At 42.7% G+C, this 17634-nt stretch overlaps 1 protein-coding gene across 7 annotated transcripts in view; it reads left to right on the top strand.

The window, feature by feature from the left end:
- ccdc30 (coiled-coil domain containing 30) overlaps window positions 1-17457 on the top strand; it is a 42524-nt gene extending 25067 nt beyond the window's left edge. For 6 of the 7 annotated variants that reach the window (XM_035740853.2, XM_035740852.2, XM_035740854.2 and 3 more), the window contains 9 exons: window positions 2998-3207; window positions 3922-4079; window positions 10061-10226; window positions 10691-10812; window positions 11151-11292; window positions 11603-11739; window positions 13223-13346; window positions 13425-13492; window positions 14304-17457. In XM_035740853.2, the coding sequence (XP_035596746.1) occupies window positions 2998-3207; window positions 3922-4079; window positions 10061-10226; window positions 10691-10812; window positions 11151-11292; window positions 11603-11739; window positions 13223-13346; window positions 13425-13492; window positions 14304-14523 (1347 nt within the window). In that variant the 3' untranslated portion in view covers window positions 14524-17457. The remainder of the gene's footprint in view (window positions 1-2997; window positions 3208-3921; window positions 4080-10060; window positions 10227-10690; window positions 10813-11150; window positions 11293-11602; window positions 11740-13222; window positions 13347-13424; window positions 13493-14303) is intronic. The other variant, XM_035740855.2, reaches the window with a different exon arrangement.
- The last annotated feature ends 177 nt before the right edge of the window (window positions 17458-17634 follow it).

The raw sequence follows: 17634 nt of genomic DNA, 5'->3' as shown, positions 1-17634 counted from the left end.
TTCTGGACATTTTGAGCCTGTAATCAAACCCACAAAATGCTGATGCTCCAGATTTTTTATTTTTTATTTATTTCACCTTTATTTAACCAGGTAGGCAAGTTGAGAACAAGTTCTCATTTACAATTGCAAACCTGGCAAAGGTAAAGCAAAGCAGTTAGACACATACAACAACACAGAGTTACACATGGAGTAAAACAAACATACAGTCAATAATACAGTAGAAAAATAAGTATATTTACAATGTGAGCAAATTAGGTGAGATAAGAGGGGTAAAGGCAAAAAAAGGCCATGGTGTGAAGTAAATACAATATAGCAAGTAAAACACTGGAATGGTAGATTTGCAGTGGAAGAATGTGCAAAGTAGAATTTTATTTATTGAGTAGGGTATTGGAGGCTATTTTGTAAATGACATCGCCAAAGTTGAGGATCGGTAGGATGGTATGTTTGGCAGCATGAGTGAAGGATGCTTTGTTGCGAAATAGGAAGCCAATTCTAGATTTAATTTTGGATTGGAGATGTTTGATGTGAGTCTGGAAGGAGAGTTTACAGTCTAACCAGACACCGAGGTATTTGTAGTTGCCCACATATTCTAAGTCCGAACCGTCCAGAGTAGTGATGCTGGACGGGCGGGCGGGCAGGTGCAGGCAGTGATCGGTTGAAATGCATGCATTTAGTTTTACTTGTATTTAAGAGCAGTTGGAGGCCACCGAAGGAGAGTTGTATGGCATTGAAACTTGTCTGGAGGGTTGTTTACACAGTGTCCAAAGAAGGGCCAGAAGTATACAGAATGGTGTCGTCTGTGTAGAGGTGGATCAGAGACTCACCAGCAGCAAGAGCGACATCATTGATGTATACAGAGAAGAGAGTCGGCCCAAAGATTTAACCCTGTGGCACCCCCATAGAGACCGCCAGAGGCCCAGACAACAGGCCTTCTGATTTGACACTGAACTCTATCAGAAAAGTAGTTGTTGAACCAGTCAAGGCAATCATTTGAGAAACCAAAGCTATCGAATCTGCCAATGAGGATGTGGTGATTGACAGAGTTGAAAGCCTTGGCCAGGTCGATGAATACGGCTGCACAGTAATGTCTCTTATCGATGGCGGTTATGATGTCGTTTAGGACCTTGAGTGTGGCTTTGTTTGTTAACTTGGCTTTCGAAGACCTTAGAAAGACAGGGTAGGTTAGATATAGGTCTGTAGCAGTTTGGGTCTCGAGTGTCACCCCTTTGAAGAGGGGGATGACCGCGGCAGCTTTCCAATCTTTCGGAATCTCAGACGACAAAAGCGAGGCTGAACAGGCTAGTAATAGGGGTTGCAACAATTTCGGCAGATAGTTTTAGAAAGAAAGGGTCCAGATTGTCTAGCCCGGCTGATTTGTAGGGGTTTCAGAACATCTGCTTACTGGATTTGGGAGATGGAGAAATGGGGAAGGCTTGGGTGAGTTGCTGTGGGTGCAGTGCTGTTGACCGGGGTTGGGGTAGCCAGGTAGAAAGCATGGCCAGCCGGTGAAAAATGCTTATTGAAATTCTCAATTATAGTGGATTTATCGGTGGTGACAGAGTTTCCTATCCTCAGTGCAGTGGGCAGCTGGGAGGAGGTGTACTAATTCTCCATGGACTTTACAGTGTCCCAGAACTTTTTTGAGTTTGTGTTGCAGGAAGCAAATTTCTGCTTGAAAATCTAGCCTTGGCTTTTCTAACTGCCTGTGTATATTGGTTTCTAACTTCCCTGAAAAGTTGCATATCACGGGGGCTGTTCGATGCTAATGCAGAATGCCATAGGATGTTTTTGTGTTGGTTAAGGGCAGTCAGGTCTGGAGAGAACCAAGGGCTATATCTGTTCCTGGTTCTAAATTTCTTGAATGGGGCATGCTTATTTAAGATGGTGAGGAAGGCTTTTTTTTTTTTTTAAGCCAGGCATCCTCTACTGACGGGATGAGGTCAATATCCTTCCAGGATACCCGGGTCAGGTCGATTAGAAAGGCCTGCTCGCTGAAGTGTTTCAGGGAGCGGTTGACAGTGATGAGTGGAGTTCGTTTGACCGCTGACACATTACGGATGCAGGCAATGAGGGAGTGATCTCTGAGATCTTGGTTGAAAACAGCAGAGGTGTATTTAGAGGGCAAGTTGGTTAGGATGATATCTATGAGGGTGCCCGTATTTACGGCTTTGGGGTGGTACCGGGTAGGTTCATTGATAATTTTTGTGGGGATTGGGGCTGAGGTGTTAAGCATGTCCCAGTTTAGGTCACCTAGCAGGACGAGTTCTGAAGATAAATGGGGGCAATCAGTTCACATATGGCGTCCAGAGCACAGCTGGGGGCAGAGGGTGATCTATAGCAGGTGGCAACGGTGAGAGACTTATTTTTAGAATTGGATTTTTAAAAGGAGAAGTTCAAATCGTTTGAGTACAGACCTGGATAGTAGGACATAACTCTCAGATACTCAACTAGTCTAAAGAAGGCAAGTTGTATTGCTTTCAGCTGTGCTAACATAATTGCAAAAGGGTTTTCTAATGATCAATTAGACTTTTAAATTTATAAACTTGGATTAGCTAACACAACGTGCCATTGAGTGATGGTTGCTGATAATGGGCCTCTGTACACCTATGTAGATATTCCAGAAAAAATCTGCTGTTTCCAGCTACAATAGTCATTTACATCATTAACAATGTCTACACTGTATTTCTGATCAATTTGATGTTATTTTAGTGGATAAAAAAATTTGCTTTTCTTTCAAAAACAAGGACATTTCCAAGTGACCCCAAACCTTTGAACAGTAATGTATATTTTTTTAACAATACAAAACATACACATACAAACGACAACATACAGACGCACACAAACATTTACATCACCACCCATGCCCAGATCCATCGGCTCATCCACTTATTGTCATTGTGTGTGAGAGGTAATTATCTTCACCACACTTACATTTGTAGTTTCAGCACGCAGTCATTTTGTGCTTTGGGGATTCGAAATGTGGACTTCCTTTCCCAGGTGTGTGCGGAGCTAAAGCAGGCCCAGGCAAAGCTTTCCCAGGCAGAGCAGACTGGCTCGGGGCAGGCTGCGGAGATGGAGCGGCTGCAGCACAGGCTCCGAGAGCTGGAACTGGAGCTGGCCCGCAGCGGGCAGAGCCACAACACCAACGCAAGCCTGCAGGAGGAGCTTCAAGCAGAGAGAGTCCGCGTCATCTCCGCAGACAAGAAGGTTCCTCAGTTCTCACTCAATACTGAGCCATCATGATTGCTTAGCGATAGTGGAACATGCCATTTAGGGTTTTTGATTCATCATATTTTACAGAAACATTTGTCCTTTCAGTGCAAACACATCAACACATCCTGCTCTTCAACAGTTTAAGCTAGACACACCAATCTAACTTTATAATATGCAGCTGGCTCAACTTAGTTTTCCATTACGTTTTTTTGCTAATATTTATCCTTTTTTTTTTTTTTTTTTTTTTTTATACTTTGTTTTTATTGTAGGAACACAAATAAAGTAAAATAAAAGAACAACAAAATAGATCTGGCAGTTACAGTGCACGTCATACCTTCATCATATTAGTTACATCTTTGAATTAGACCTTTTTCGAGTATGAAACCCATTTTTCCCAGTATTCCTAACCTCTCTCTTCTTGTGTTCTTAAAGCAAAGGTCATACGCTCCATGTGGTGTATTTCTTTTACAATGTCTATCCATTTTGTTACTGTGGGAGGGTCTTTTTTGTAGCTATTACTTAGTGATAGCCTTTTTACTGGCTGCCAGTAGGACCTTCAAGAGGTACTTTTCTCTATTGTGTAAGTTATCAGGTATTTCACCCAATATTTATACTTTTTAAACTATAAAGCTTTTTGGACCCTCCCAAAAGTATGTATATTCTTTCATGTAAGTGAACCCCTTGCTGTGACCTGGCTGTGTTCTGTAGGTGTTGGAGCTGCAGCAGAAGCTGAAGAGTGCCCACCACCAGCTTCGTCTGGAGGAAGCCCGAGCCGGGGAGACCAGCCGGCTAGAGAGGGACAGTAGGGACATGTCCGACACCCTCTCCTCTCTCCGAGCCAGACAGCTGGAGGACCAGCTCCAGAGGTGATTACTACTGTAAAGAAAGCAGAGGCATTGGATAGCTGAATATCCCATTGACCCGCACTGGTCAAGGGGCGATTGGTAACTTCCACATAAGTCAAATTTTCACTTAGTCATGAATTGATATCAATGGATTTGCCCCCAAGTGGTTAACTCATTTCAATTCAATTTAGTCTGGTTCCTTTTCCAACTCATAGTGTGTGTGTGTGATAGTGAGGGTTGGTGCAGAGCCACACATTGGAGGTGTCATAATACCCATTAAACCTAGCTGTCAAACACCATACATTTTCCCCATAGGGGATTTTAGAAACACTTAAAATAAGGGCTGTGTTTGTGTAGGCTTACCCTGGCGTGACGTTTTGATAAGCATGTAAATCTCTCTCGGACAAGGCGACTCTTTTATAAATATATTTGGCTCTATTTACTCTGATTTGAAAATGCTAATTAGCATCAAAGTAGACATCATCATCCAAAACTACAAATCCCTGCAGGCTCCTGCATGTCATCTCTAGCTGACACCTTTGCTAACAGGTGTTTTGTCAATTTGTGTCAACACAAACTCAAAAAAGTTCTGGGACACTGTAATGTCCATGGAAAATAAGTACACCTCCTCCCAGCTGCCCACTGCACTGAGGATAGGAAACTCTGTCACCACCGATAAATCCACTATAATTGAGAATTTCAATAAGCATTTTTCTACAGCTGGCCATGCTTTTCACCTGGCTACCCCTACCCCGGTCAACAGCACTGCACCCCCAACTCGCCCAAGCCTTCCCCATTTCTCCTTCTACCATCCAGTCAACTGAAGTTCTGAAAGAGCTGCAAAATCTGGACCCCTACAAATCAGCCGGGCTAGACAATCTGGACCCTTTCTTTCTAAAAACCATCTGCCGACATTGTTGCAACCCCTATTACTAGCCTGTTCAGCCTCTCTTTCGTGTCGTCTGAGATTCCCAAAGATTGGAAAGCAGCTGCGGTCATCCCCCTCTTCAAAGGGGGGGACACTCTAGACCCAAACTGCTACAGACCCATATCTATCCTACCCTGCCTTTCTAAGGTCTTCGAAAGCCAAGTCAACAAACAGATTACCGACCATTTCGAATCACACTGCACCTTCTCTGCTGTGCAATCTGGTTTCAGAGCTGGTCATGGGTGCACCTCAGCCACACTCAAGGTCCTAAACGATATCTTAACCGCCATCGATACGAAACAATACTGTGCAGCCATATTCATTGACGTGGCCAAGGCTTTTGACTCTGTCAATCACTACATCCTCATCGGCAGACTCGATAGCCTTGGTTTCTCAAATGATTGCCTTGCTTGGTTCACCAACTACTTCTCTGAAAGAGTTCAGTGTCAAATCGGAAGGCCTGGCAGTCTCTATGGGGGTGCCACAGGGATCAATTCTTGGGTCGACTCTCTTCTCTGTATACATCAATGATGTCGCTCTTGCTGCTGGTGAGTCTCTGATCCACCTCTACACAGACGACACCATTCTGTATACATCTGGCCCTTCTTTGGACACTGTGTAAACAACCCTCCAGACGAGCTTCAATGCCATACAACTCTCCTTCTGTGGCCTCCAACTGCTCTTAAATACAAGTAAAACTAAATGCATGCTTTTCAACCGATCGCTGCCTGCACCTGCCCGCCCATCCAGCATCACTACTCTGGACGGTTCTGACTTAGAATATGTGGACAACTATAAATACCTAGGTGTCTGGTTAGACTGTAAACTCTCCTTCCAGACTCACATCAAACATCTCCAATCCAAAATGAAATCTAGAATTGGCTTCCTATTTCGCAACAAAGCATCCTTCACTCATGCTGCCAAACATACCATCCTACCGATCCTCAACTTTGGCGATGTCATTTACAAAATAGCCTCCAATACCCTACTCAATAAATTGGAGGCAGTCTATCACAGTGCCATCCGTTTCATCACCAAAGCCCCATATACTACCCACCACTGCGACCTGTACGCTCTCGTTTGCTGGCTCTCGCTTCATACTCGTCGCCAAACCCACTGGCTCCAGGTCATCTACAAGACCCTGCTAGGTAAAGTCCCCCTTACCTCAGCTCGAGCTCCGGCAGGTATATCTCTCTGGTCACCCCCAAAACCAATTCCTCCTTTGGCCGCCTCTCCTTCCAGTTCTCTACTGCCAATGACTGGAACAAACTACAAAAATCTCTGAAACTGGAAACATTTATCTCCCTCACTAGCTTTAAGCACCAGCTGTCAGAGCAGCTCACAGATTACTACACCTGTTCATAGCCCATCTATAATTTAGCCCAAACAACTACCTCTTCCCCTACTGTATTTATTTATTTATTTTGCTCCTTTGCACCCCATTATTTCTATTTCTACTTTGCACATTCTTCCACTGCACATCTACCATTCCAGTGTTTTACTTGCTATATTGTATTTACTTTGCCACATTGGCCTTTTTTTTGCCTTTACCTCCCTCTTTTTCACCATTATTTAACCAGTTAGGCTAGTTGAGAACAAGTTCTCATTTGCAACTGCGATCTGGCCAAGATAAAGCAAAGCAGTGTGACACAGACAACAACAGAGTTACACATGGATAAACAATAAACAAGTCAATGACACAGTAGAAAAAAGAAAGTCTATATACGGTGTGTGCAAAAGGCATGAGGAGGTAGTCAACAAATAAGCCATAGGAGCGAATAATTACAATTTATCAGATTAACACTGGAGTGATAAATGAGCAGATGATGATGTGCAAGTAGAGATACTGGTGTGCAAAAGAGCAGAAAATTAAATAAAACAAAAACAGTATGGGGATGAGGTAGATAGATTGGGTGGGCTATTTAAAGTTGGTGAGGGAAATAAGTTTCCAACTTAAGCAATTTTTGCAATTCGTTCCAGTCACTGGCAGCAGAGAACTGGAAGGAAAGGCGGCCAAATGAGGTGTTGGCTTTGGGGATGATCCGTGAGATATACCTGCTGGAACGTGTGCTACGGGTGGGTGTTGTTATCGTGACCAGTGAACTGAGATAAGGCAGAGCATTACCTAGCATAGACTTATAGAGGACCTGGAGCCAGTGGGTCTGGCAGCGAATATGTAGCGAGGGCCAGCCGACTAGAGCATACAGGTCGCAGTGGTGGGTGGAATAAGGTGGTTTGGTAGCAAAACGGATGGCACTGTGATAGACTGCATCCAGTTTACTTAGTAGAGTGTTGGAAGCTATTTTGTAGATGACATCGCCGAAATCGAGAATCGGTAGGATAGTCGGTTGTACTAGGGTAAGTTTGACGGCGTGAGTGAAGGAGGCTTTGTTGCGAAATAGAATGCCGATTTTGGATTGGAGATGTTTAATATGAAGGATGGAGAGTTTACAGTTTAGCCAGACACCTAGGTATTTATAGTTGTCCACATATTCTAGGTCGGAACCATCCAGGGTGGTGATGCTAGTCGGGCGGGCGGGTGCGGGCAGCGAACGGTTGAAAAGCATGCATTTGGTTTTACTAGCGTTTAAGAGCAGTTGAAGGCACAGAAGGAGTGTTGTGTGGCATTGAAGCTTGTTTGGAGGTGAGTTAGCACAGTGTCCAAGGAAGGGCCAGAAGTATACAGTGTATATGGTATATGTATATGGTGTCGTCTGCGTAGAGGTGGAACAGGGAATCGCCCGCAGCAAGAGCGACGACATTGATATATACAGAGAAAAGAGTCGGCCCAAGAATTGAACCCTGTGGTACCCCCATAGACTGCCAGAGGTCCGGACAACATGCCCTACGATTTGACACACTGAACTCTGTCTGCAAAGTAGTTGGTGAACCAGGCGAGGCAGTCATTAGAAAAACCAAGGCTATTGAGTCTGCCGATAAGAATATGGTGATTGACAGAGTCGAAAGCCTTGGCCAGGTCGATGAAGACGGCTGCACAGTACTGTCTTTTATCGATGTCGGTTATGATATCGTTTAGTACCTTGAGCGTGGCTGAGCTGCACCCGTGACCGGCTCGGAAGCCGGATTGCACAGTGGAGAAGGTACGGTGTGATTCGAAATGGTCAGTGATCTGTTTATTAACTTGGCTTTCGAAGACTTTAGATAGGCAGGGCAGGATGGATATAGGTCTGTAACAGTTTGGGTCTAGGGTGTCACCCCCTTTTGAAGAGGGGGATGACCGCGGCAACTTTACAATGTTTAGGGATCTCGGACGATACGAAGGAGAGGTTGAACAGGCTGGTAATAGGCGGCGGATAGTTTTAGAAAGAGAGGGTCCAGATTGTCTAGCCCAGCTGATTTGTACGAGTCCAGGTTTTGCAGCTCTTTCAGAACATCAGCTGTCTGGATGTGGGTGAAGGAGAAGCTGGGGAGGCTTGGGCGAGTAGCTGCGGGGGACGCGGAGCTGTTGGCCGGGGTTAGAGTAGCCAGGAGGAAGGCATGACCAGCCGTTGAGAAATGCTTATTGAAATTTTCGATTATCATGGATTTATCGGTGATGACCGTGTTACCTAGTCTCAGTGCTGTGGGCAGCGGGGAGGAGGCGCTCTTCTTATCCATGGACTTTACAGTGTCCCAAAACTTTTTGGAGTCCCTTATCTCACCTCATTTGCTCACATTGTATATAGACTTATTTTTCTATTGTATTATTGACTGTATGTTTGTTTTACTCCATGTGTAACTCTGTTGTTGTATGTGTCGAACTGCTTTGCTTTTTCTTGGCCAGGTCGCAATTGTAAAGGAGAACTTGTTCTCAACTTGCCTACCTGGTTAAATAAAGGTGAAATAAAATACAAATGTAAAACTTGCACAAGACATGGCGCTGCATGGTCAATCGTCCGTCTGCATTGGCCGTGCAGAAATCAGGGCATTCGTACTGTACTTCTTGCTGTTGTCAAGGAAGTGAGTTTGTGTTTATACAGGACCTCCCGCCCTCACCTACCATCAACCAATCATGTCAATGCAGAGCTATACGGAGCCCTATGCATTGTTACAAAATTTGAGAGTCGGTGCGGAGCTCAATTTGGCCCCTGCGTGCCTCCGGAGGCTCCCAATTGCGTCACCACCGTCCATACGCCGCTTTAGGCCACATTTTCCGATCAAGCATAAATTGGCTTTTACACAGCTATCAAAACATCACGCCAGGGTAAGCCTAGATGAGAAGCAGCTCTTATTTTAAGTGTTTTTAAAATCCTCTATGGAAAAAATGAATGGTGGAAAAACTGACTGCTATGTTTTATGGGAATTATAACTCATACTGTGGTACTCTACAGTCAGAGAATAATAGTCTGCTGAGGCACACCAGGGCACTTTATAAAATACACTACTTTGGATCTTTTCTCTCTCTCACTCACTACTATATTGCTTTTACCCCCGCAGCCTTTAAAGATCATTGAGTGAGCTGTAGGACAGAAGAAAAGGCCTCCAGGGATCACGTTGATCACGTGGGATCAACAGGTGTAGACTTTACTGTGAAATGGTTATAAGTAAGAAAAGTTTAGCAAGGAAATAGTAACACAATAAAATAATTAACAAGGCTATATACAGGGAGTACCGGTACCGACTCAATGTGCAGGGGTACGAGATAATTGAGGTAATATGTACATGTAGGTAGGGGTAATGGTGACTAGGCAATCAGGATAGATGATAAACAGTAGCCGCAGCATATGTGAGGAGTGTGTGAGTGAGTGGCATCAATATGTTTGTGTGAGTGTATGCAGTGTGTCTCTGTGTGTGTGTGTGTGTGTGTGTGTGTGTGTGTGTGTGTGTGTGTGTGTGTGTGTGTGTGTGTGTGTGTGTGTGTGTGTGTGTGTGTGTGTGTGTGTGTGTGTGTGTGTGTGTGTGTGTGTGTGTGTGTGTGTGTGTGTGTGTATCGAGCCAGTGCGAGAATATCAGTGCAAAGAAAAGTGCACATTTATATTAAAAAGGATGCCACTTTTAAAAGTACCAAAACGCAGAGTGCCTGATCTCACTATGGCTGTATCTCATGCCCCCACATCACTGCCCCCTTGAACAGGAAGCTGTTGGAGCAGAGGGAGGAGGAGCTGCAGCAGCAGGTGCGTTCTCTGAGGGGGAAGGAGGTATCACTGGGACGCAACAACTCAGAGCTCAAACACCTCACACAGCAGCTGGAGACACGCCTAGCTGTCCTGGAAGCTGAGCATGGCAAGGCCAGAGAGGAGGTCAGTAGATACTGGGCCCAGACGTGGGTTCAAATACTATTTGATATTTTTCAAAAACTTGGAGCGTTTGTTTTAGTCTGTCAAGAATGCCAGGGGCGTGGGGTTTGCACTTTTGGGACTTTTTTTATTTGTACCATGGCAACATGGAAGCCAGCTGGTGACCAGCTAATGTTTTTGAAATTATCTAAAATAGTATACCTACAGGATCTACCTCTGAAGCGAGTTTCCAATCCCGTAGTTCTGTTACTTTTCTCTGCCCTCATTCAACTTTTCTAAGCTAATGTTTTGAGAAGTGTATGTATTTTTAAAGGCCGAGCTTCAGGTTAAAAACGTCATTTCGTGACTATTCAAATCAGGTCATTTGTATAATTTGATATTCGTCAATTCGACTCCATGGGGTCAACCCTAGTAATAGGAGTACAGATTGAACGTTGTGTTGTGCGTATGCATGCTCTGGTCTGCAGCAGAGAGAGAGCCAGAGGTCGTGTCTTCAGCTGGGAGAGGAGTTGGTGGCCAGTCAGCAGGAGAGTGAACGGCTCCAGGAGGAGCTCCAGCAGGTCATCACACAGCTGGACACTTACATCAGGTCAGAAGCCTGTTCATCAAGTAGCCTATAAAAGGATTTTCACAGTACTGTACCAAACTGGCCTGGCTATGTATCCCACCAGTTGCTGGAACTCTGCTGGAAAGGGAATATCAGTCAGCACAGTTCGGGTAGTTTGTGCACAATAGTGTGAAAAGGGAATATATATATATATATATATATTTGCTCACACACACCACCCTCTCCAGCGACTTACTGTACACATACACAAACATTAAGATGACTTCCTCCATGAATACCATAAACACTAATATTAAACTACACCTCAATGACACATGAACGCTCCAACATCTCTCCCACCTCCCCGTTCCACATTACAGGAAGTACAATGAGAAACAGTCGCAGCACAAGACCAAGCTGAGGAAGGCCAAGCAGATCTTCCTGATGGCCACGGCCCAGAGAGACCGCACCATCCAGAAACTGGAGAACGACCTTGCCCTGGCCTCCAGCCTCTCCCACAAGGTCAGTCTGTCTGTCAATCAGTCTGTCCGTTTTTCAGTCATTTCATTGGTTTCATGGTTCATTTCATGAACAGGGACAGGTACAAACACATTGACACATTGAAGTAACAATCATCCGATGCTATATGCTCATTTTCAACATCCCTTAGATGGGTTTGTCTGCCCTTTTTGAAAAGAGTGACATCTGTAGTGTCACAGTGTCTGTTGTCTGAGAGGGCATTGAGATGTGGCATGAGCAGTTGCTGTAGTAGTAATAATAGTGATGATAGCCTTGAAGGACTCTACCTCTCTTCCTCTCTTATGGTATGCAGGAGAAAGACTGGATCAGGACAGTTATGGAGGAGAATGAAAAATTACTGGTAGAGAAGAGAGAACTTCTGAGGAGGATGAGCGAGGCAGAGGAGATGGGGAGCAACGGCCTGAGAAAGGCCTCCAATGTTCAGCACAGGTACTGAATACTCTATGAATTTTCTGTCAGCATTTAAAAAATTGTACTGAAACTTTTGATTGTTTTTAAATATGGTATGACTCACATAAACTCTGGATGGAAACGTGGTTACAGTGTGTAAATGATAACACATTAGTGCAGGAAATTAAGAAATGTATTAAAATGCTGGACGTGAATGCTGGAATTAAACAAATAACTATGCAAATGAGCAAAAGCTGTGTGCATTAAGGAAATGGAAGACTATCTCTAATAAACGGCAGTTGTGTTCAGTGATTTAAGCAAATAAACTCCTGGGCTATTAACACAAGTTTTACAGTATGTAATTTTGCCGAACTGTCCCTTAAGGTACAGTGCCAGACAAAAGTTTGGACACACCTACTCATTTAAGGGTTTTTCTTTTCTTTTTACTATTTTCTACATTGTAGAATAATAGTGAAGACATAAACTATGAAATAACACATGGAATCATGTAGTAGCCAAAAAAAAAGAGTTAAACAAACAAAAATGTATTTTATATTTGAGATTCTTCAAAGAAGCCACCCTCTACCTTGATGACAGCGTTGTAAACTCTTGGCATTCTCTCAACCAGCTTTACCTGGAATGCTTTTGCAACTGTCTTGAAGGAGTTCCCACATATGCTGAGCACTTATTGGATGCTTTTCCTTCACTCTGCTGTCCAACTCATCTCAATTGGGTTGAGGTCAGGTGATTGTGGAATCCAGGTCATCTGATGCAGAACTCCATCACTCTCCTTCTTGGTCAAATAGCCCTTACATAGACTGGAGGTGTGTTTTTGGTCATTGTCCTGTTGAAAAAGGTGTATCGCTGCAGAATGCTGTGGTAGACATGCTGGTTAAGTGTGCCTTGAATTCTAAATAAATCAATGTGTCACCAGCAAAGCACCATCACACCTCCTCTTCCTTGCTTCACGTTGGGAACTACACATGCAGAGATCATCCGATCATCTACTCTGCATCTCACAAAGATACGGCAGTTGGAACCAAAAATCTCAAATTTGGAGATCAGGCCAAAAGACAGATTTCCACTGGTCAAATGTCACTTGCTCGTGTTTCTTGGCCCAAGATAGCCTCTTCTTATTGGTGTTCTTTAGTAGTTGTTTCTTTGCAGCAATTCAAACATGAAGGCCTGATTTCACGCAGTCTCCTCTGAACAGTTGATGTATCTGTTACTTGAACTCTGAAGCATTTATTTGGGCTGCAATTTCTGAGGCTGGTAACTCTAATGAACTCATCCTCTGCAGCAGAGTTAACTCAGGGCCTTCTTTTCCTGTAGCGATCCTCATGAGAGCCAGTTTCATCATAGCACTTGATGATTTTTGCGACTGCACTGAAATTTTCCGCATTGACTGACTTTCATGTCTTAAAGGAATGATAGACTGTCATTTCTCTTTGCTTATTTGAGCTGTTATTGAGCTGTTATTGCCGTACTATGGACTTGGTCTTTTACCAAATTTCTCTTTCAGGGTCAACTTTCTGGAGGTGGAGAACAGACAACTTCAGGAAAGAACTTTAAAGTTGGCCAATCAAGTCGGAACGCTAGAGCGGGCTCTGAGGAACGTCCAATCACAATCGCTCTGCAACCTAGAGGTACTAATCCCATGGTCCCTGACATTGGCACAAAAGAGCATCATGTTTTCCTAACTAATTTTTCATTTGCCCCCTCAGGATATCAAGAAAATGTTTCCTTCTGAAAGTCTTGCGAACGACAGCATCCTTCATAAGTCAACATTAAGGTACAAATTGCATAGATGCATACAATATATTGCATATAGTTATAGTTCAAAAATATAAGTGCAACATGCAACAATTTCATTCATTTTACGGAGTTACAGTTAATATGAGGAAGTCAGCCAATTGAAATGAATTCATTAGACCCTAATATATGGATTTCACATGACTGGGAATAAAGATATGCATCTGCGGGACACCTTAAAAAAATGGTCCTCACAGTATCTTGTCACGTTATTTTTGTGCATTCAAATTGCCATCGATAAAATGCAATTGTGCTCGTTGTCCGTAGCTTATGCCTGCCCATACAATAACCCCACCTCCACCATGAAGCACTCTGTTCACAATGTTGACATCAGGAAACCACTCACCCCCACACGACGCCATGCACATGGTCTGCGGTTGTGAGGCCGTTTGGACGTACTACCAAATTCTCTAAAACGATGGTAGAGAAATAAACATTCAATTATCTGGCAAAAGCTGTGGTGGTCATTCCTGCAGTCAACATGCCAATTGCACGCTCCCTCAACTTGAGACATCTGTAGCATTGTGTTGTGTGACAAAACTGCACATTTTGTGGCCTAATATTGTCCCCAGGACAAGGTGCCCCTGTGTAAATATCATGCTGTTTAATCCCATGTTTTTTATATTTTTGGTCAGAAATATACTCAGAGCATACTACATGACTTGCTTGTATGTTCTTATTTGAAGCTGCTCTTCAACATTGTGACTGCTCTGGGCTTGAACAACATTTTAACTGCACTTGTAGCAAGGTCATTCATAACTTCTGGCACCATTCATCCATTGTTCTTACAGTAACCACCTGTCTGTCTGCAGTCTGACATCAGGTGCGTGTGACCCTCTGGGCATCCTCAATGCCATCTGCCGGGTGAAGGTGGGCGAGCACGTGGAGGGCATCCAGACGTCGTCCTCCACACCCCATTCCCAGTTGCAGTCCTTTGAACTGGGCTACCTGAACCTCACCTCCCCTGTATCTCCCCCAGACACCAAAGACCCAGAGGAGAGTGACCAGTGACCAGAAAGTGATTTGTGTGGGGAGTGACTAGTTATGAGGAAGAGGTTAAAGGGTGGTGAGGACCCTGGTATACAAAATGACTGCTCCATTGACCACAGGAGAATCTGTCACTGTTACTCTAGTCTTGGTCTCTGCGTTACCATTCTTCCAAGTCTCTAAGGAAGCCTGGAAGCTGAGGCTACTGTTACTTACCTTTGAGGTGTTGACCTGAGTGTTGATTTTACAAGACAATTATGTCATTGTGTACAAAATAGACAGTTGTGAGAATTTTTAATGCGATGCCTCCACTATAACGACAATTCATGGTCTTTTCTGCTTTGCCTGTGGAACACAGTTCGAATTGTGGAATTATACCACTGACTCCCTCATTTGGCTTGCAGCTGCTGCCTTATCTCCCTTGAGTTCACAGTGGGATGTTTGAAACGTGAGCTTTTGGGGGTTTGGCTGGTTAAGTCTGTGGGAGTGTGTCAATGGCCAACATTGAAAATAGTATTTTGAACAGTGACTTGTGTGATTTGAGCTTAAGTGCAACTATTCGATTGGAAGTGGAAGTAACTAGTTCACTAAGATATGGTCTTTTGTGGATGCACTAAATGTGGATGCACTTACTTTTAAATCCTCCAAATGCTACGATGGTCTTTATATTCAGAAAATAAGGCCAAACTGAACATGGAGCCCTTATGAAGGTCTGGAGGTGGTATGACTACATTTACATTGAATCAAATATGTGTCTTTGTATTCAAGGAAAAGACTGGTAACTTTTTAATTTAATTTCTACACTAATACAGTGAGGTCCAAAAGTATTTGGAATGTGACTCCTATTTTGTTGTTTTGGCTCTGTACTCCGGCACTTTGGATTTGAAATGGTACAATGACTTATGGTTCAAGTGCAGAATCTCAGCTTTAATTTTATGGTATCTTCATCCATATCAAGTGAATTGTTTAGAAACCACAGTACTTGTTGTACATAGTCCCCCTATTTTACGGAACCAAAAGTATTTGGACAAATTCACTTGTGTGTATTAATAGTCAAAAGTTTAGTATTTGGTCCCATATTCCTAGCACGCAATTACTACATCAAGCTTGTGACTCTACAAACTTGTTGGATGCATTTTGCAGTTTGTTTTGATTGTGTTTCAGAAAAGTTTGTGCCTAATAGAAATTCATGGTAAATAATGTATTGGTTCATTTTGGATGAACTTTTATTGTAAATAAGAATAGAATATGTTTCTAAATACTTTTACATTCATGTGGATGCTACCATGATTACGGATAATAATTTAATGATGAGTGAGAAGGTTACAGGCATAAATATCATAAGTACATTTTCCCTAAAACTTTTGGTTCCCTAGAATCATGGGACTATGTACAAAAAGTGCTGTAATTTCTAAACGTTTCACCCAATATGGATGAAAATACCCTCAAATCCAAAGTGCTGGAGTACAGAGGCAAAACAACAAAACATTTGTCACTGTCCAAATACTTTTGGACCTTACTGCATGTGTCTGACCTCAATGTACCATAGTAACAATTAAATGACAGTGGTGTGAAAGAGCCGTTTGAAATTATCACCTTTTTTTTTTAGAATATGCTCGAGTTGGTTTACATTCTGAGGAATGTGGCAATGAAACGGTAGCTGTAGGATTGAACTTAAATCCATTCTTGGCATTTTATTTTCTATGAAAAACTCATGCCTTTTGGGATTGTAATATGTTTTAGGATGTTTTCTGAGATTAAGTCTTAACGTGGTTCAAGGCGTATCTGTTAAGTTTACAAACGTGTTTTCTATCGAGTGGACCAATGGTGTTACGAGGGCGAGAATGTTACATACAACTGGATGTGTTGTAATGAGGCAGATACAGTATGTGTGTGTAGCCTAATGCTAAGAAGCAGATTGTTGGCTTTCAAATAGCCATTATTAGCAATCCTAATATTATCACTCAAACCACTACAAACCTGTACTCTGGTGTAGACTATACTATACCTCTGTTCATTATGTTCTTAACTAAAATGCGTTTTAATGTGGCAAACAATACCGTTTGTTGTCTCTTATGTAAGAGATTCTGGCGCAGCATCTCAGTGCTAGAGGCGTCACTACAGACCCTGGTTCGATCCCGGGCTGTACCACAACCGGCCGTGATCGGGAGTCCCGTCCCATAAGGCGGCGCTCAATTGGCCCAGCGTCGTCCGGGTTAGGCCATCATTGTAAAATAAGAATTTGTCCTTAACTGACTTGCCTAGTTAAATAAAGGTTAAACATTTTAAGAAAGATACTAAGTTTTACAATAGTTTGTTTTGCTTTGAATGGGATCCACTTGCATGCCCATTTAGAGGTCAGTGTTTTAGGTACTTTATCATTTAAAAAGAAAAAAAAGCTGCTTATTTTTTATGTAACTTTTGTGGGAGTGACATTAATATCTTGTCGAGGTTCGGGCCTGCTTGGTAGTCTTGGAAAATACCATATTCACAGTATACACATCATTTGATAATCTGTTACAGTAATGCATTTCTTTTTCACTATAGATTTTTAAGTTTGTGTAGTATGACTCTTAGATGTTTTAACCACAAAGCGATTTTAATTTAGCAATGTTTTATAAACATGGAATTTTAACCTTTTTTATTTCGCCACTGACAACTTACAATCATTCACTGTAGCAGTTAGAGATTGATTCAGCAAGGAATGTACATTAAATAATATGGTATGGTATGCTTTGTAATCCTCCATTTTGTCTTCAAGGTGCCTGTAATGATCAAGTGTAATGCTCTGTCCTGCTGCTAAACTGAGAGGGAATATCAATCTACAAATAATGCTTGCTCTTAACAGTCATATTCATTAGAGTAATTAACATTAACTTTTAGGTACTAATGTAAATGTGATTTTTTTTATAAAGATAATAAACATGTATTTTCATAAATAAAGGTCATTCAATCTTCCCATGTGTATTTGATTCATTTTTTTTAGTTTAAGCGCACCTGGGGTGTATTCATTAGTGCCAAACAGAAGCAAAAATTTGGGCAATTGAACATTTTAGTTTCTTATTGGACAAGTTCAGGTTAGTCCCTCCCTGTTTTGACTGTTTGCTTCTGTCTGGTTCCTAATGAAGGTCATAT

This window comes from Oncorhynchus keta, chromosome 28, assembly GCF_023373465.1.
Source record: "Oncorhynchus keta strain PuntledgeMale-10-30-2019 chromosome 28, Oket_V2, whole genome shotgun sequence".
Classification (NCBI taxonomy): domain Eukaryota; kingdom Metazoa; phylum Chordata; class Actinopteri; order Salmoniformes; family Salmonidae; genus Oncorhynchus; species Oncorhynchus keta.
This window is presented reverse-complemented; position numbering and strand designations above follow the sequence as displayed.